The sequence below is a fragment of the Pseudopodoces humilis genome, chromosome 3 (genome assembly GCF_049639895.1).
Source record: "Pseudopodoces humilis isolate 2021_Gansu_Grassland_sample_001 chromosome 3, ASM4963989v1, whole genome shotgun sequence".
In the NCBI taxonomy this organism is placed as follows: Eukaryota; Metazoa; Chordata; class Aves; order Passeriformes; family Paridae; genus Pseudopodoces; species Pseudopodoces humilis.
This window is the reverse complement of record NC_142202.1, coordinates 52815842-52836958: the sequence shown is the minus strand read 5'-3', so window position 1 is coordinate 52836958 and position 21117 is coordinate 52815842. Positions and strand designations below refer to the sequence as shown.

Genomic DNA, 21117 nt, shown 5'->3' with positions numbered 1-21117 from the left:
ACTGAGGAGAAAAAGTTTAAACTAAACCTGGACTGGCTACTTCTGAGAAGACAAAATTAACCTGAACTTCCCTGTGATTTGGAATAGTAGCAGCTGTATGTAGACATAACTGTATATTTTAAAAGATGAATGTGTTAGAGGTCATGGAGTTAATCTAGCCATTTGTTAGAAACAGCAAAAAGAGAACGAATGGAAATATTCACACATTGTATTCAAATTAAAATGTATGTTAAAAAAAAGTGGTTGTTTTTAGAAATTTTCAACCATTTGGTGTAGAAATCAGAAAAAGCTATTTGAAAATGCACAGTATTGCTTGTTTTTAACAAATCTGTCAAAAAATGTGACTTTGTAGCTGGTTTTCACTTCTACTGTACAGTAGATGTTGTATATCTCTCCTATCAAAGTAATCAAGAGAAAATGAAAACTATGCAGGGAATATACATTTATTCTTTGGATACAGATCCTTACTTAATGAGGAAAGCTAAGCACAAAAATTTGTTAGAACCTTGTGGTTTATGTGTACTCTGTCAGTTTAAATGATACAGCTGTTAAAACAGCAAGTGTAAGACCTTAGTCCTGGCAGAATCAAGCTCAACAAGTGAGTATAATGGCAGATAATAACTATGACACCACCTTAAGAATTTTGTAATGGGAGATGTTGCAGAAGGCAGTTGCTCCTTCATGGTGGCTGCTCTCAGCTGTCACAGCTTGGCAGCACTTTGTGGTCTGGGCTCTCTCAGAGAGAGTCTCTACCCATTCCCTACCCAGCTTGAGTCCTTCACCATAATCTGTAGTCATCAACAACCAGTACTATGAGTTCTGGAAATGAGGATGTTTGATGAGGGACTATGTAACTTCTCAAGAGCAGCAAATGAAAAGACACAGAATAATAATGGATGACATAAAATGGGTGAAGAGCTCCCAGTTTTCTTCCTTGTGACAGAAGAATCACATCAACACAGCTCAGAGACAAGAAATTCAAATCTGATAATGGAAATATCTTTCTGAATGATACCTAATTAATCTCTGGAATGCTCTAACCTACCTTTCACTGATACATCACTGAAATATAGATACTCAAAAAAGTTTTGAAATATGAAAGTCTGGAAGCCTACTTAGTCCACTCCTCTTCTCTAGGCCCTGTCATGCAACTCTGTCAAGTTTCTGAAGTCAGGAGATTGTACAAGCAATAAGAATGTGCACAATTATGCCTAAGTTTAAAGTGTACAAGGTATATAAACCATCAAGACCAAAGGATCTAAGCACCTAGGTTGACATAAGTTTTGGAAGAAAACTCTCCTTGAAGGCTAGTTGTTTCATAATGGTCTGCTAAGCTCTCCTGAAGCATCTGACATTAGCTGTACAAGCCTGAGTACATGACAACTCTCTATGAAAGGCAATTTCTTTTTGGTTACTTCTTGCAGCAGCAAATCCTCTCCCATATCTTCAGTGCTCTTCATATTTTCAGTGACTGGCACAAAGGAAGGCTGAATCCTTGGTTCCAGACAAATCATAGACCAGTTCCCAGTGGTTACTCTTTAGCAAACAACAGAACATGGGCACCTTTATTTCATGATCTTTTCCAGCATCACTCTCTTCCTTTCACAAAGAGTGCTAACTTTACCCAGAGCTATTAAAATGTGCAACATCTTCCAAACGAGGTGATGGGCTTACAGCAGCGGAGATGTTCAAAACAAAGAAACAAATCATTTGTGGTTGTAGTGTAGGACCAATCTTGTGCTTTCAGGGACAGGAGCACAATGAGCCACACTAGATTTGTTCTACTTTTGGTTTCTAATACTGATTGATGTGAGGCACATCTCCACAACTCCCCCTAAAAACACAGGAGAGCTTGTTCTCCATCTAATCAGAATTCTTAAGATCTCAGCTGTATTAAGATGCTGGGCTTCTTATATTAACAGTCAGCCACACCTAATACACCTACACCAGGAATGTACATAGTTTAGAAATTTTAAAGACTAAACAGTAAGTTCAATAAACAGTCATAATTTAGGAAATAACAGCAATCATCCCCTCTTGTTCTATTTTCTTAATGCTGGATTCTTCTCCATTCATCTGACTGGAGAACAATATGTGGGTCACAGGACTGTGCTACTGGTGTGGAGTGGCTTATGCAGTCAGAAGTAGACAAGTCCTGAGAAACTGAAGCTGCAAATAATGTCACATCCAAAATGTACTCAGCATGACATGATGCTGGCTTCCTCTGGGATGAACAAAGCTTAGCAGAAATTTGTGTTTATGTACAGGTAGCTACAATGACAGCAACTTAGCAGATTCACTGCAAAGCACTGTCATCTCTGGAAGTCATCTATTTTGATAAATAATTTTTCATTTTAAATATAGTAATGGTTGCTATGCCTTCTTGAGCTGTATTTTAAGGAGCTGCACAAGGAAGTGAGAACATATTACCCATGCATGTCATCTGTGATTGTGCTGTTGCTTTGACTGAAACATTTGAGGATGTGGAGGTGGAGGCAAGCCAGAAAGTAACAGTCATAATGGCTATGTCAGACCTAACAGGCTGGGGAACCATACAGCCTTCTCTTGTTGAAAGCACTTCTGCCCTCCCACCCTCCTTCTGGGTCAGGGACAGGGGACGCTGATCTTCCCCTGGCCTATTTCTGCTGCTCCTGTTTCTTTCTACTCTTTCCTGCTCTGGGCAGCTGCAGCTCCAACCCTTTTCTCCTCTGCATTGTCTCATCTATCATCCACTTCTACATCAGCCTTCCAACTCTGATTTCAAAGTCTGTTTTTCACCCCCTCTCCCAGCATTCCCCACTTACTCACATGATTTCAGCTTTGAAGCTGCTGACCTGTGAGCTGCACATTTCCTTATCCACTTCTCTTTTAACCCATGATTTTAGTTAAAATCTTTTACTTGTCCCCAGGACATTTAATTTTATTTCTTTTTCCTCTAGCCACCGGCTCCTTTGATCTTTATCGAACTTTTATCCCCAGTGCTCACTTCCAAAAGCCGGCATGATGCCCTCCTACATACAAACCCTCAGCACAGCCTAGCAAAGCCATGTTGTGTCTCTCCTGCTCCACTGGCACCACCAACCTCAAAAACCCTTCTGGTTCTCAATCCTGCCCTTCTTTATCAATATGACTAAATTCTCACCAAGCTTCACACTCTAACCCACCACCCCTCTCTTCTGAATGTCAAGGTTTGTCCTAGCAGTCTGTGCCAACATCTGCTCTTTCTGATCTTCCTCTCCTTCTATGGAGAATTGCTAGTGGAAATCCTACAGCAAGCCTGATAGAATCTATCTCAAATTCATTCCAAATCCTCAGTGTACATTCCTTTCTTAAATTTGTTCAAGAAGAATTCAGTGAATTACCCCATCTAAATGGTCTCCCTCAGCGAATCTACGGAACTCTCCTAAAGTCACTTCAAGAGAAACTTTATTTGCGAATGAAAGTTTAAAAGCTCTTTAAATAGATTTAAAAAAGAATTAAAGAATGAATCAAGTCCAAGCTTGGCACATGTGGAGGCAGCTCCTAGTGGATTTGAGATAGCAGTAAGAGAGCAGATCAAGTCTTTTGCTCCCAAACATGCAGCCCAGCATGACTACAGCAGTGGAGTCAGATTTTTAGGGTCTGTTTTTTTGGCATCCTGAAGTGCTCAAAAGTAGAGGGAAAAAGAAAACCATTTAAAATAAATGTATTTGTTTCAGTTTATTTTAGGGACATATTAGGCTCTGATATTAGTTACCATGAGGTCATTCTTGTTACAAGGAGCAACACATTTCTGGCTCTTTTTTGTTCCTTGACAACCAACTCCATAAACTCATTGGCAGAATTTTCTGGTAGTACTGGCAAACGCTCTGATTTTCTTAGCACTGTCTAGATTTAACAATTCAATACAAACCGTGACCTTTTCAAGCCATGCTAAATAAAGCCAATAGGCTTTTCCCATCTTATCCCATGGCCTCGATCCTGAAAGTCCATGTATGGTCTGCAACAAGCAATGCAAGTCTCTGAATGCTCTGCCTGGGCACAGTTCCTTGTGAGCTCCCCTCTCACAGAGAGTGCATGAGCTAAGTGTGCCTACTCTAAAACTCTTTGACTGAAGGGAGAGAATGCAAAAATAAAGAAAAACAGAAGATTTTACTCTTCAAGATAGGATGTTTCTCAGAAAACAAGTCTTTGAATCATGCTCAGGAGGTATCAAGCTATTTAACTATGTTCCTCCAATTTCAGTGATGCTATTCAGAATTGTTTGCCAGTTTTCTTATTTACCAATTATACTTAAAAAAGCACTTGCTATTCTACCCCCTCTCTCATACATAACAGATTCAGTCACATACAAAACAAAACAAGCTTTCCTCTACTTGGAATTGAAAAAAGCATTCACAGAATCAAACCTAAACAACATCCTCCTGTATGTTCCTTTCCAGTAAAAAGTGCAACACAATACATAAAACATGTAGATGTTAAGGAAGTTTCAGCTGAGATGGGAAGAAAATTCAAAATTCAAGAATAAAACATAGAGAACATCTGATTAGCAACTGTCTTCGCTTTATTCTGAGAGTTGCAGTGAATACACTTCTGCTGAGGGAAAAATGGAATAGGCAAAAGGACAAATTCTCAAGTGGCAGATCTCTAAATTCTAGTTAAAAATCCATGAACCACAAACTAAGCCCCAAGAACAGGACCCATGGTCAACCCTAGGTACAAAGGAAGTTCCATCAGGCTGTATGGAACTAGGTAATTTGCAGGTATAGTCTCATTTTAACACACTGTGCTAACCTTGAGGGTTCTGCCAACAAGGACAACAAATCCCAGTTTAGCAATTCCAAGTCTTCTGAGTGATTAAGATCTCTACTGCAATGTGGTCACTTGGCAGCAGGAAGACAGTAGATTTCAGCTTTGAAAAGAAGGCACACCCTGAATGAGAGGGATGACAAACTCCTCACTTTTCATACTTTCTGGTAGATTTTTCCAACCTGTGAATAAGATATATCATATTGATATAATGGGGCCAAGATTTGGCTTGCAGCCTCAAGTACATCTTGGATAGAGTCTTCAACAGCACTGCAGGCTGAAGACACGCAGAATTTGCAAGTGCACAGTGTAGCTTTTGTCTGCCTCCACTAACCTGCAAAGGCCTCCCTCCACAACAGCAGAAGAGGAAACGGGTTGTATGTGCATAATTAGCAGGATGAACTTTTAAGATTGTCTCATCTCATTTAAACAGAAATCACAACTTGGAAGAAGATGAATCAATTGAGAGTAGCCCTATCTGTTTTGGAAATAATATATGTGTAAGCAAAACCAATAAACAGCAAAAGCAAAGCGAGATTACCATAATCTGTGCTTGAGTAATTATTAATGCAGTAATTATTTAATGCAGAATCTTCTTCTACTGCTTTACTTGTCCTACAATTTTCTCTAACCTTGTAGCTGCAGGACACAGATGCACTGTAGTAGGCAGTATCAAGCTAGATGAGCATCCCACTGATACTGTAACAGATTCTTAAAAGATCTTAAGGCACATCTGGTTTTATTTCACTTGTAAAGCTGGATTGTTTCAATTTTAAATTCTTATTAAATACTATTGCATGTGTCTACTTAGATGATTTTGAGAAAACAGGAGTTGCCAGAGGAGGTCATGCCATAGGTAATCTGTCAATCTGTCTCCAGGCACCATTAGAGGAAGGTCAAGAACTATCACAGTTAAGCATTACTATATATGGGTTAAAAGCATAGTTACTTTTTCCTGAAGGAATAATCATGTGCCTTTTTGCATGAGGCTGCCCTTATCTTACAATTACAAATATTATTCTTCTTTAAGAAGCGTATGTATGTTTATAAGAGCAAACGGCAGAATGTGGCTGCTGTCCTGGGACACAACACCCCACTTCAGCTGGATTAATAGCGTTGTACAATCACTGAGAGTACGTGGATATGTATGAATAATGACCTCTCTTTCACTGGACCAAAGGCACAGATTGCATAGTTGAAGCAGTGTGATTGTACTGCCTTGAGACCATGTTACTATCACACTAGTCTTATCTCGGTTGGTGGAAACTTTGGGAAATACATTCTTAGCTGAGAGAAGGATGTTGTGAAGTGAAAAGAAAGAATATGAAATGGGGGTCATGAAATGCAGAAAGGATAAAGAATAGATGGCATCAAAGAAGAAATATAAATAAAACAAAGGTTTAGTGAAAAATAAATACTAGGGTGACCAAAGGATATTAACTCTGTCACGCAAGTCAGGTCCTTGATTAGAAACTGCCCAAAGACTTAATTTAATGTTGTACAAGAAAGATTATTTCTGTTTTAGTTTAATTTCTCACCAGCATCTCCATTTCTTAAAACAAACTTTAGAGTGTTTGGATTACTGACTTATTTTGTAATCAATTTTACAGAAAGAATTTATTAACTAGTAAAGAAAAAAGACAGTGTTCTATCTTTTCTGTTGCCGCTTAAATACTGATGCAGGAAATCATTTGCCTATTCTCAATTTTATTTGATAGAACAAAAACCCCAAGCAATAAAACTAAGGTCCAAGGAAAACATTTAGCTTGAAAAAAGGTTGAAAAATGTACCCTTGGAAAGACCACTGCTTACATGGGATTGTTCAACAAATTCCTGTTGTGTGAGGTTTGGCATATACTTTCTAAAAATATAAGCATCTGGGGAAACCAGACAAAGTCCAGGTCTTGGACCAAACGAGGCATGCGGCGTGAATCTGTTAGCAATTATATCCATAATGAAATATGTGCCCAAATTTAGCAGTACAAAACCCCCAATACAATGTGGAAACACAGCATGTACAGCCCTTACCATAAAATATAGCCAACAGCGAAGGTGCACACTGCAGCCAGTCCACAGCTCCTGCTGGGATACTGATGATATGTTGTTCTCATCTCGATTAATACAAAGGGCAAAACTGTTGTGTGCTGGAAAAGAAAACCAAAACAATGGGGAAAAACAGGTGATACAAATGGTTCTCTATATATTTTCACTTCAATTCTACAGTAAGAAACTTAATCACAGATACCTGAAGACAATTCTTGATGGTTAGAAAGACAAGGTAAAGTAGCTATAAAATTGATCAATAACCCAACCAGTATCATCTCTATGATGTCCAATTTCGAGAGAGCAGAGGAAAACTGAGTAACCAGAATGTGCTTTTCCTTTTGTTCAGGAATCCAAGGCAGATACTCAGTGAGTAAAAAAGGAAATGTGTCATGAAGGGACACAGGTCCCAACCCCAGTCTGGGCCTGCAGTTGCTCTGTGATGTCTGCCATGTCACTTCAGTTATTTTGACCATTCTAGTTGGAAGGCAATGCATCTGGTTTTCAGAGACTAAGTACAAAGAATGCCAAATGAATGAATATAAATGGAGATATTTAATGCTTCTGAGATTTAGGTTTAAATGTATTTCAATCTGGGGACTTAAAAACAGGAGACATATTTTCAAATTATAGCATCAATACCTCTGTTCTTCCATCTGCAAGACAGAAGCAATTATATTCAGAAAGGTGTTGTGAATCTTAATTTGTTAGTTGTGCAAAATAGTTTTAGATTCCCAAATGAATCATATGAAAGCCTAAGCTGTAAAAACCATTTTCAGCCACTTGTCTTTATTTAGCTGTGAAACTCCTTATTTTATTTTCCCATACACATTTCCTACACTGCCCCTTCTGAGAAGGCCTGTTCATCCAATTAATGTCAGCAGCATGAAAAACTGCATCCAGCCTGCCCCCAACACTCAATGTCTACATTTCAGAGTGCTGGCAGACATGAAAATATACATAAGTAAAGAACAAATGTCCCAGGAAATAAACCCCATAATTTCTGAATATACAGCTCACTTAAGACCAGCATTAGTGGTGACTGAAGAAAAATACCCTGCCTTGCCTCCATGGGGCCAAGTTTTTGCTGGCATCTAAAGGGAATTACTTCAGTTGAGAGCTTAGCTCTAGGGCTTCGTAAGATTGACTGTGAACTCTGCCCACTCTGCAGGAAGGCCTGGAGGTGTAAGGATTCCAAGGGTAGCCTGAGTCCTAACGCAGGTTCAGTCCTTTGCCAAGTACTTGATCACCAACTGGAAAGTTATGGCACACACTGGCCACATTCTGCCATCATATAGCTCTGGGGGATGCTGGAGGGTCAAATTTTTAAGTTTGCAATAATTACAATGTGAATTTCACCTGCGTGCAGATAGGAGAGGCACGGAGTAGAAATATCTTTATGTGGATTACAGGTTCAAAGGATAAGAAACACAGTGGGGTCTAAGCCTTTAAAAACTGCAAAGAAGAATGGTTTGAATGGGAAATGGTAAGATAAAGGAAATGTTCTTGCTAAGAGATGTAACATAATTGAATTTGGTATCTGCTCTGATTTTCAAGGCATTAGTAATTAATGACTAGCATTTGAAGAATGTCAGGTGGGTAATGCAGCAGTTAGGGAAGCTTTCAGTTTCTTCATCTTTTAACAACTTGTTCCACCCCCATCCCTTTAATGGTATAAATCAGCATCAAGGAAATGCAGAGATGTTTTACATGTGGTCTGCTATAAAGGTGCCCACCATTAGATGAGAGGTCTATGAGCTGCAGAGGACCTTCAGAGCCCATGAGCAGGGACTGACAGCAAAGCAAGCCCTGGAGATTCACCTGCACATCTCATATGGAAAAGGTCTCCAGGAAGAGAGATCAGTGCTTTGCTCTGCAGGGCTCCCAAAGCAGAGCAGCTCGAGGCTGTGCAAATGTCTCCTGCCCTGCCCCTGTAAATTATTCAGAGAAAAAAAACCAGAAGAAAACAACTATCAATTCCAAACTCCACCCTTGATACTCCCTGTACAATGTATTCTTGTAATCCAGTCACTTAGTTTTAACTCTACATTCTATGGATGATTGCTGCAGAGCTTGTGAGCTCTGCTTCTCCAGGTAAATGTTTACTGCTTTCAATACTGCTTGTTGATGAGTTCCTCATTGATGATAACAACTCAACAGCTTGCCAATTAAAAAGTAGTTAAAACAATTTCAGCAATCAAGCCTTAATCTAGAATACTCTTCCCCTTTCCCTCCTCCCAGTTCTTGTGGTTATATAATAAAATAGGTTATTATTTTCCTAAATTCTCACTTCTGCTCTTTTCTGAAGGTAAGGGGTGAGGGGAAAAGCAGATAATGAGCTGTGCCACTAAAGAGTTTGTGTACAAAATCCTGTTTAAAGTACAGCTATAAAGTACAGGAATTAGAAGTGTAAGAAGAAACTCAGAGATGTGTATTTTTAATCTCAGTCTGTTAGAGCGAATGTCAATGCTACATGCGAACACTGCAGTTTTACAAATTTGGAGTGTGAACTTTGGTTTAAAATGCTTTTGTGAAAGTGCCACTCTAAAAAGCTGCTTCAGATCCTTTACCAAACCACAACCAAGATAAAATTTCCTTTCTCTGCATTTCAGCGCTTCCAAAAACCTTGATTTAAAAAACATGAAATTTTGTAGTCTGGGATACCTTCAATCCAACAGTGCCAATTAAAACTCTAGACTGAAACACAGTGAAGATGATCAGGGGTCAAATGTGCTTGCAGTGGGATCCATCAGGGCTGGGTATTCTGCAGGGGCCCTAAGATTTCATATCCTCTAATGTTTTTGCCACCTGATTTCTGAATAAACAGGCCAGTGGGAATCTGAGGCTTAGAGAGAAAATAGCATTGATATTTCCCTGACCTGCCTAAAGATCATGCTGTGCCGATCAAACATACCCAACTGGTACCTCTGGGACTGATCCCTTTTACTTACTGGCACACAGGGAGACAAAACCACATTTCTCACCTTGTTTGCCAAAGTATCTCCTGAGGCTTGCTTGCTTCACAAAAGACTGAGGAATGAGGAAGTTCAAACAAGGAGGTTTAAACAGTAAGGATGATTAGCTGCTCTAACAGCTTTCCAGTAGTTGCCATTTTGCATCATGAAAAGTTTTTAAGAAAAGAACAAATATATAATTAGAATATAATGACTGGTATAATATAATAGCAGTAATTTATGCTAGCACTACTAATTAATATTATATTGATAAGGCACTTTCAATATGGACTAAGTAGTTACAAGCAAAACCATATTTTTACCTAGACATCCTATTCTCCTCCCACTGAGACCAGCTGCCCCTGTGAGATAGTTTTGCCTGTATGACTGTGCTGACACATTGTGCTGAGCACTGCTGTGGCCACACCAGGGAGCACCATTCCCACTGTCCCAGGAAGGCAACCCTTTCTGCACATGTTCCCTATGGTCACCGCAGGCTCGGGGTAGTCCCCAGCCCTCAGCTCAGCCCAGGCAGCAGTGGGGGAGATATCCAACCACTTATCATTAGCTTGAGCTCTTAGATTGAGCTTTTTCAGGGCTCAGTAACTGCATTTACTTGCAAAATGCACCCTCTCAGCTTCTCCATCTGTGACTGTAGTGTTATCTCCAAGATGTCCTCGCAGTCACAAGTCCTTTTTTTCTCTGGAGTGCCAAGACAGCAGCCCTCAGACCCATTTTTTGCCCCTCTCTGAAGAATTCATCTGCCAAAACAACTTTGTGACCTGAAGAGCTGACCATAAGCCCCCATTACCCAGCCACAACATTGCCCTACTCAGACTCCTCACCACATGCCCCTGCTGCTGGAAAGGCAGCTTTGATAAATTCTTTGGCTAGGAAGTGCTGGTCTCAGCAGAGCTTTCAGAGAAAGCTGAAACTTCCTCGCATTCTGTGTCTACCACACGGCATTGCTTTCCAAGGACCCATCACCTACAAGTGGTGAAGAAATATGGCTTGCCAAATCTTTAACTGCTAGAAAACAGAAAGCAGCACAACACACAGAGCCTGGATGAAATGTGCAGGAAGGTTATCGTATGGAGAATCTGATCCACAGGACACTGACTCCAAAGAAGCAACCTCTGAGTGAAACTGAATTAGCACACACTATAAAAAAAGCCATCCTGGGATCTTGTAGATGGATCAATTCCTAGAGCCACTGTTGCAGCTTCCTGAGAGAAACTCTGCTCGTTAATAACTCTTTAAAAGATATTACTAAAATACATATAACCCCCTACATGGTATATAGTGCCTAATTGTCATAATGACATTTGAGTCCAGAAAATCACATTACAAATATGCACCACAACTGTGGCGCTGGCTTGGGAAGCTGAGCTTTGATGGAGGACTGTGCTTCCCCATTTTAGATGTGTTCTGCAACAGTTAGTTAAAAAAAAAAGATTTTATGCAAATTAGGTACATTAACAATGAGTTCTGTAACAGTCTTTAGGCAATTAAGTGCTCGTTCTTGAAAGCCTGATGATATATTTTATCTTCCAACCAGTAAGTGGTGCTTTTTTTAACACTGGTTTCAACAGTACCTTACTTGGCCTTTTCTCCCTCCCTTAACTGTGTTTTAAATGGAATCTTAAAACTTTTCAAAAGGTTCTAAATTGACTGCTTTATGTATTGTATAGTCAGCACAAACATGATAGTGATGTCTTCTGAAGTCATCCTCCTAATCTGCACTGACTGTCCAGAAGTACCTTTATGACAAGGAGGCATCTCAGATGCCCCAGGTACCTCGCATAAGTTCTGTAGGAATGGTTAAACTGTTTGAGGATCACAAAAATTGTGATTATAATTCACTTCAACCAACAGACTGTGACTTGTTTCTGAATTTGATCAGACTAAAAACTACAAGGGTATAGGACATTTTAGTTCAGTGGAAATACTGTGCACCTCTGAGGCCTACATCATGATATTCATGTTCTTAAGGGTCAGTGAAAGCTCAGTGACAAGAAAGGAGGCCTTGCAGTTTTGGTATCCTCCAGCAAGTTAACTGATGGACTGGGAGCCTCCTGGGACTGCTGGTGTGCTCTGCAACAAGGAGACTGCAGACAGGTTGTCACCCACAGAACTTGTGCAGCCTGGGACCTGGAGGGTTACATCTGCCACTCAAAGCTGGGTCCACTTAAAAGCCTCTGCCCTGGCAAGGGCAGCTGCTTCAACATCTGCGAGGGGAACTACCCTGCAGCACACTGCCACTGTGCCTGGGACTTATGCTGGTATAAATTTGGTAGCGCCCCCTTTCATTGCACCCTTCTGTGCAAAGTCCTGTGTTTTCTGGCTGTCTCTGCTTTCTGCCTTTTACAATTTGCCTAGAAAATACAGTTTCCATCAGTAGGATTTACTCTTCCCCTTTTTCTTCTGAACTCACAACAAGATTATGTTGTTAAACAGCTGCTCCACGTCAGAATGAGTGAAACCGTGCCTGCCACTTTTTCTTCCCTCTCAGGGGTTTGTGCAGCACCTTAAGATAAAAGTTTTACAGAAACCACCAGCAAACTGACCTATGCCCATTCCTCTAAATTTAAAAACGCTACTAGTGTGTTCACCTTGGAAACCAATACTAATAGGCCTAAAAATCCCTACAGTAGTAGTCAGTGCCATTTGTAGAGTAACAGTAGCAATAAAGTTAATTTTTCTGCCTGCTCCTAGCCGAGTACCATGGAAAACCAGATCAGGATCTAGTAAAATAGGGGCATCATTATGATTTACTCCTTGAGAAACTTCTGACAAAGGAACAGCTGGCAAGAGAGTATTTATGTGTTGTCTGAAGGATGATAACTTCTACCAAGGCAGCAGGATATCAGAGCTGGGTGCATAATAGATTGGAATCATTGGGTGAGTCTGAGCCCTTATGAGACTGAAAGCGCTGGTAGCACTTTTCCCCTTACAAATGAGAAATTATGACTATTAAATGAGACATGCTGATGCACAGGATGCACTCTGAGGCAGCCACAGACGGCTCACTAATTGTTATGGTAGATTGGAGGGAGGAAAAAGTATTATATGATCTAAACAAAGACCAATACCTTATAATGCCACAAAACACACAAGAGCCAAAGATAACCATTTTCTATCAGTATGAGAGTGTGGAGTTCTTTGAAAAGAAAATTACATTTCCTCTTTAATCCTACCCCTCTTTTCCTCTTTTCTGTAGAAAAACACAGTGAACACAGCATTCCAGGCTTAAGAGGATTTGTATCACTTTCTCTACACATACCTGATGTTGACAGCTTTTTTATTGCTTCTTCAGACACCTGCCGTATATATGTGTATTGAAATAGCAGTGTCAATCTGATCTCACCCTATGACTGTACTAGTGTCAGGGAGGTTATATATAGGTGTTTATCTATAGAATTTCCACAGTGCCAATCACTAAAGCACTTCAGTGCCTCAAAAGCGTTACTAAACATACCCTCACAGCAGCCCTGATCTGTAGGAGCAGGATATCCTATTCTCATTTTGAAGAAGGGCAAGATGGAGATGGCATGCCTCACTCAAGGTCACGTAGGGTAGCTATGAAGGAATGAAGAGCTACATCACATTCCTTAGTTCCATTCCTGGGTGTTAGCCTAAGATGAGCAAGCATGTATAGAGAAATAACAAAAATTTGGTATGAAAGCCAATCTAATCCTTCAAGTTTATTGCTCTGAGACATCTTGGCCCTTTCAGCATCTATCAGTTTTTACCCTGATTGACCCCCTGTCCCAATTCCCCTCTGCTTTTGGAGGCTTCTTCAATTGCCTCCCTTTGAGCTGTCTGTCTCTCTCTCATCTCAGCTCCTGCTGCTCCAAGCTGCTTTCCTGCAGCTCCCATCCTTAATACCTTAAGATGACACACAAAATCTTGGTCACTTGGACGTGAAACAAGATGAGGGTAGGGACCAGACACAGTACATACAGTATAGCAAAACTGCGTAAAACCAGTGCCATGTTGCCAAATGGAACAGCATTGCTACGTGTTTCATTTTCTTTAACTTCGTTGAAGTCAACATAACTGCTTTTAATTCTTGTCATGTATACAGATATCATTAAACACATGCCAAGTGCAATATCACATAAATCAACTCTCTCCTTTTGCTGGGATCCCTTAACCAGGCTTTCTCGTTCATTTTGTGCCATGCCCAAACTTCCCAGTCTGCTCCTGCCAGCAGGCACTTCTTGACCCTTAGCAGACTTTTAAAATACAAGACAATCAACAAAGTCCTGGTTCTGTGCACTCAGCCACAGCTGAGCAAACCCTGCAGACTCTAATTTATTTCCAACCTCAAGTCCTTATTTTTGCCATGAAATCCTTAGAAAAAACACACTACTAACAGCTTGGAATATACACATAGGTATATCATGTGCAAGGAGCACTCATTAATCACAGTGTTATGCAAAGTAATTTTTCTACATATTTTTCTCAGTTTATTTGCCACCCTCCCTAGAATATCTCAAAGTACTATTTGCAAAAAGGTTTATCTAGGCAAAGAAATATATTGTTGTCTCTTAAAATTATCCTTAAAATCAGTGTTTATACACACACGCACACTTTTACATGTGTTACCAAGATTTAATTTGCATGAATGAATATTTGACTGTTTTTGTAGGTCATGCTGAAAAAGTGCTTGCAAAGTCATTGAGCCTCATGTATTCCTAGCAAAAAAAAAATCACTAAAGAGAGCTTGAAGATGTATTTTACCAATGGTTTAAACAAGATTAGTCATATGGAAAATGGTATTCATCTCCCTGAAAAGTGAACTCTTTCCATACCATGACTTGAAGACCTCAAAAGGGGGAAAATTTGTATCAATATGTTTTCTAAATCTCTTTAACTAATTTGAAAAGTTTATCAGTATATAAAATATTCTATATTAAATTCTAACATCTGGCAATCTCCCAGGACTAGTAACTAAGGCTTTCACAGAGGGATATTTTTGGCTTCCTGATAGCCAAAGTATCCTCTTTCCAACCTGAAAACATTGGACTCTGAATCTGTCACTGATCCAGGTCCAAATATTGCTTGTACTGGGCTTTGGGCCAGTATAATTTGGGGAAAGAAATTCCACATTTGGAAAAATAATAAAAAAGCACATTATTTCTCAGTTTCTTTTTCAAGTGGTGACTCGTTGATGCTATTCGGAAATCTAAAATTTTGGAAGTGGTTACTGAGGGACTGGATTTATTGGGTGTTGTGTAGGTGAGGTAGCCAAAGGTCAAACTTTGGTCTATCACACAGTGATTGCAACTATCTGCAATGTGGTTCAAACAATTTATCTCACAGATATTGTTATTATCTTTATTTCACTTCTTTACACTGTACATGTAAACTCCTTTAACAAATAGCTCTAGAAGACGTAACCTCCTAAGCTTTTTTGTTGTATTACAGAAAGCAGTAGCAGGCTAAGGTGAGAACAGTCTTACTGCTGCACCCAACACTGTCTGTCTGTCTGTCTGCCCAGTTTTACTGGATGTGCATTTTCCTGAGTCTCCTAAACAGCCCGCACTCCACTGCAAGGCAGAGGTGCATGCCTGTGCAACAGCCCAGGGCTAAGCTGTGTCACAGCAGCTGCACATGAGCAGCTACTGCTGAGTCACCCAATAGACGGTGATGAGCCATGGCCAGGCACCAAGGCAGCTGCTGGTCCTGTACTCTGTGCTTAGGATGCAGAAGGCCAAGGCTGGCTTTCGTGGCATCACCAGATAACTAAGACCAGGAGTGACTAAGGCGCTAGCCTGTGTTGAGGTGCAGGGAAGAAGGGGTATGTTGTGGGGAGCAGGGAAGCCAAGAGGGCATGGGCTGGGTTCCTGCATTGGTTGAAAGGCAGATGGAGTAGCAGGTATGGTTGACAAACTTGTTGAGGGAGAAAATGAGTTTGTGCAGGAAGGCAGGCAAAGGACAGAGATACAGTCCTGTTTGTGGGTTTTCTAGAGCTGCTCTTCCTCTGCAAAGAAGGCACATGAGCAAACAACCTGAATGAACACCTTCTGCCATGAAAACACACTGACATTCCCTACTTGTTTTACCCATTGTATGACACACTTTATTTAGGAGAGTCATTTTGCTTCAAATGCAATTAGTTGTAAATGCTATTGTTCATCTTAAAAAAACATAATTTTGATTGATAGTAAAAGCCTACACACCATAGTAAAGACAGCAATGTTGGGCACAAAGACATTACAAAATCTATAGCCTGACCCTTTAAAACCCAACTTGAACCATCAGATTTGACTTATGAGACTAGTAACAATAGTGCCTCATGCAAAAAGCATTAGGTTAAGGCTGGATCAGGCTAAGTTGCCAAACACACCCTGGCATAATTAATCAAGAATATTTCAGAAACAGATCACCTCCAAGAGGTTATTGATTTCCTGTCATGACATGTTTTCCTCATGAGGTGCTACAATGCTATGTATCTGAGATGTGCTGGTGTGTATTTTTCAGTGACTAAGCCTTGATCTATCTTCCTGGATTCCTGCCACTGGTGCACTGACATCTGCAACTACTCATGTTTGACAGTCCCATGCATGAGCTATGTGGCTTCCCACTTGGATAGGATTAGTATAGGAGACTTTCAGAATACTTCAAATGTAATTGAAAGCAGATAAATACAAGGGTCTCAAGAGGGTGGCATGCTTTTTACAAATGGAATCACATTAAATCACGTGTATAAATGCTTGGACTAAGAAAGACCTCAGTGCTAACCAGTATAGTATGCAAGAAAGCATTTGTCCTTGTTTTTAAATATGTATGAATCCTGATAACGTCACTTCTTTCTAAAATCTAAATACAGTGCATGGCTGAAGTGCAGTTTAGACAAGCATGAAAAGGTACACATTTGGGGAGAAGGGCAGGAGAAGAGGAACATATTCAGAGACTGACAGGTGCTCTGCCTTTCACCCATGCCTGCACTAAGGCATTCATATCTTCTGTGAACCATCCCTGCCAAGAGATGAGAGCTGAAAACAACATACATAATGTAACTAAAGGTTATACTGTTATAGTGTCAAATATCAGTAAATTACAAGTGATGTTTTCTTTTAGAGCAAAATCCAACCACATTCCTTACATAGAACACATTTCTATTTATCTGTTTTTTTCTCAGAAAATGTGGACATTGATATTGTAATCTGCAAATGTATTCTGTACATATTTACTGAATACTGTAAAATAGAAGATGCAAATAAAACTGATGTTAACACTGTTGTAAAGAGTTTATCTTTCACATTTCATTACTTTTTTAGACTCTGAACTCTGTAAACATAAGTTATCTTGCTTTAACACAGATAACGCAGAGCTTGGTAAGAAAAAAAAACAACCTTTCAGTGGGAAATGGCCTTTCTTGCTGTCAAATACCTTTTTGAGGGTTGCAGCGATGGGCAATATACAAACACCACAAGAGGACAGTGATACTGAACATTATATAGTATCAAAGGGCTCCAAGATGATCAGGTTGCAGTGGAGCTGTGACATCCATAGTATTAAAGCTATGGGTTTCTCTGGGTTCTCTTGCAGACTCTGGCCTCATTTTTTCTCTTCAGTTTAATGGTGGTATGCCTGTCTCTGCTTCCCTCACTTACAGCTCTGTCCCCAGCCAGGCTGATCTCACTGAGCTGTCAGTGACCTGCATAGCTTTCCTATTTTAAATGTGAAAAAGGAAGGAGAACTGGAAAAAACCTGTGATTCTTCTTACCACATAGTAGCATTTTTCCTAGCAAGCAGAGGAACAGAACAGAAGTCACCATGTGTAAGGTCAGTTGATGCTGGGAGAGCAGTGTGTGCACAGCAGGGTTCATGTCTTGTACTTGGGAGAACACTGAAGGAAGGAAGGCTTCTTACTCTGCTTGGTATCATTGCTCCTGTCATGGAGTAAAGTCCTCAAGAACTCCTGCTCCAGCATACCAGATGAGGTCCAAGATAAATTGAAGTAACCCTTGGTTTCCTTCCCATGACCCTGATATATATGGCCTAAAAACATCATTACTTTGGTGATAATTGTAGTAGCATAACGCATTCTTTTGGTACCAGAAAATTTATCTGTATTCCCCTATTGCCACAGGTATTCCAGACAAAACTTCCTTTGCAGCACCTGCTCATAAAGCTGTGCAATCAGTCTTCTGTGAAGTTTTGTCATGTATGCTCCAGCTGGTCTGAGCTCTTCTGTGCTGTGGGATGGATGCCAGTACTGGGACAGAGGTCACTCACACATGCAAACGGTTCATGAAAATTTTTCTTTAAACATAAGAAACACATTTTTTGACTTTGAAGGTGATCAAACACAGGAAGAGGTTGCCCAGAGAGGTTGTGGATTCTCCATCCTTGGTGGTATTCAAAACCTGACTGGATACTATCCAAGGCCACTGACTTCAGCTGACTGTGCTTGAGCAGAGGGTTTGGATGAAACAATCTCCATGAGTGCCTTCCCACCTCAGCAACCCTTTGATTCTATGACCCTAACGGCCTGGCTGCTATGGTCATTGGCCTTTGTACCCAGTCTTGTCAGCCCTCAGTGTCTCTTGTTCATCTCCACTCCCTGGCCAACACTGGGTCTGTAAGAAGTTGCTGCAGTCTGTACATTGTCTTTGATACCAGCCCCTTGGTTCTTGGGTAAGAGTGGAAAAGGAAGCAGAGATAAACCAACCTGACCTGCAGTATTTCCACTCTATGCCCTTCTGAAGTGTCTTTTGTGTATTTTCTCTCTTGAAGACTCTCGGTATTTTCTTTACAAGAAATGTATTTTTACAAGAAATTTTCGTTACAAGAAATGTAACTCACCATTTTTTTAACTGGGGAGCAGAAAGATGTCAGAAATCCCCAGTTTCTACATGTTTGCCTCATTGTTAATGGTCACATTAATGATGTGTGAATGCGTGTTTGAAGCAGAAAATTATGGAAATGCCTGTGAGCTGGGAGTGGACTAACCAGTCACTAGATGTATTTCATAATGTTAGCTATAACATTGTTCTGTTTCAGTACTCAAGTACAAGAATTGCAGCATAAACCATTTAAAACAGGGAAGATCACTACAAATGTGTAATTGAAGAAAGTTGCCTGAGACTATCTGATTTACCTTATACTGGGGAATGGTGTCTGTTGGGAATGGGAAAATGCACAATTAATTAGGAGCACTTGAACTTCATAGCAGTGATATTTTCCACAGGGATGAAGCACTAAGGATAACCCCATTGCTAAGAGAAAGAGCTAAGAACCACCTCAAGTGCATTATGCTGCAGTGCAGGTGTGGGAGCCAGCATGGTGGGCTAGGTGGGCACAGGATGAGAGAAGGGAGACCTTTTCCAAACAGCAGGTTAGCTGAGAAAGGCTGGTTAGAGCCTCTCTCTGCAGAACTGGAGCTGCAGCCACCTCAGCTGTGCTGGCTGAAGACTGACTGACCCAGATTTGGGTCTGTGCCAAACCAAGACAACATGGTATGAGAAGCCCATGGTGGAGACTGGAAGGATGGCAGCTACTCTCCCAGAATTGAGAAGGAGGACTAACAAGATCTTTGCAAAAGCATGCCAAAAGAAGAGGAGACTTACCTATACTGTTAGTGTATTCATTATGGGCTTCCCTAGGGCATTTACCCATACTACAAATAAGACTGTATTTGCATTAAGACTTTGGAGCCACTGCTAACAAGTAGTTAAGCACTGCTGCTCAGGGGCACCCACATGTGTAGCTCACTTCTGCAAGTTTCTAGGCAGGGTCTTGTGCCAGTGTTATTTTCAGCAAGAGCACCTAAGTGACTGAACCCGGCCTGTGTGACTGGCAGTAACGCTGGGTAGAGAGAGGGTACATAATGTACACAGGCTTGTCACTCTTGTTTCTCCTTTGCTGCTGCTGCTGCAGTGCATTCTTAATAGGTTACTAAACTTTGTACTGGCACTTCTGCAGAAGAGACCTGGCAGTAGGCTAATATTTGTATTTTAATTACTTGACCTATTGGACTGCCTTGTTGGGCCAGACAGGCTTCTTCAGCCCTATAACCAACTTCTTAATGACCTTCACTATTGAACAAAATCAAAATAATAGGAAAAGCTTGCTGCTCTGATGCAATGTCCAAGGGCAGAGGAACTACTACAAAAAGGCTTAATATTACCTTATGGCTCTTAGATAAATCTTAACATTTTAAACAGGTATCTCTAATACATTCTCCAGTGCATAAGACTGCTTTGTTTCCTCAGGAATATCAGTTACCACTTTGCCATTTTACTGCAAATTAAAGGAGTGAAATAAACCAAAAATCCAAACTTTTTAGTGAACTGGGACAAGTGGAATAAGGGACCCTTGACAATCTTATAGGATCAGCTGCTGGGATTACCAGAGCATAATTCTTTGTAATGGTCTTATTAATTAAAGTAACTTCCAACCGTCAGTATGCTTTATAAAAATTCCAACTAACCCTTACAATATTTCTGTGAGACAGTAGGGAAGAAAAATAAAAACACTTGATCAGTGAAGACATGCACACAGACTGATGCGGTCAGATAGGGAACGCCAATCGGAAGATCTCGCGTTGTACGGGAAGATAGGGCCCCTCTTTCTCCAAAGTTCCATAACCCATAATGTCACGGTGATTACATCATCATATTTCGGTTATATAAATGCCTGTGCACCGGAAATAAACGCTCTTCACCGTCCACCACATTGGTGTTAGCGTGTGATTAGCCCGACAGGCCTGTAAGTTTAGCCGTCGTGTCGCCCACGAACCGGGTCGCTCATTCTGAGGCAGCAAGTGGTGCCGAAACCCGGGACCGCTCCCCGATACACGGGTTCGAGCGGCCGGATTTCAGGAGTCTTGCCGGACGCTGAGGGACGGCTGGAGCGGCAGGACCGACTCCAGTGGGGAGGACGCTCCCGTACCACCAAGATGCAGTTGCTCGGGAAGGTAGATTCGCAGCTGCATAAGCAGAGGGGTATAGACTGCAAAAAATCAAGGAATTTTGAATGCATGGTTGTCAGATTGTTAGAATTATGCGTTATCGATGATCCCGTAGATATATTACACCCAGATTGCTGGGTTAGGTGTACCGAGGCGCTCACGAATGACGTAATGTGCTTCAAGTCCAGCAAGTACCTTAAAAGCTGGGCGAGAGTTACGCAAGCGCTACGGAAAGCGCTGCAGGAACAAGAAACTTGGAAGGCAGCTCAAAGCTGTTTAAAGGTTACACTGCGGGTGGGAGTAGGAGCTGCCACTCAGACCACGTTTATTGATCGCCCCACCGATTCTAATGGGCCATCTAATGATGACGGGCGACCCGAGTCGCCATCCCGCCTGCCCGACTCT

At 40.9% G+C, this 21117-nt stretch overlaps 1 protein-coding gene across 2 annotated transcripts in view; it reads right to left on the bottom strand.

The window, feature by feature from the left end:
* The window catches only part of AIG1 (androgen induced 1), a 129218-nt gene that overhangs the window by 6471 nt on the left and 101630 nt on the right, over positions 1-21117 (bottom strand). For both annotated transcript variants that reach the window (XM_088052944.1, XM_005518442.3), the window contains one exon: positions 6817-6932. In XM_088052944.1, coding sequence (XP_087909070.1) covers positions 6817-6932 — 116 coding nt within the window. The remainder of the gene's footprint in view (positions 1-6816; positions 6933-21117) is intronic.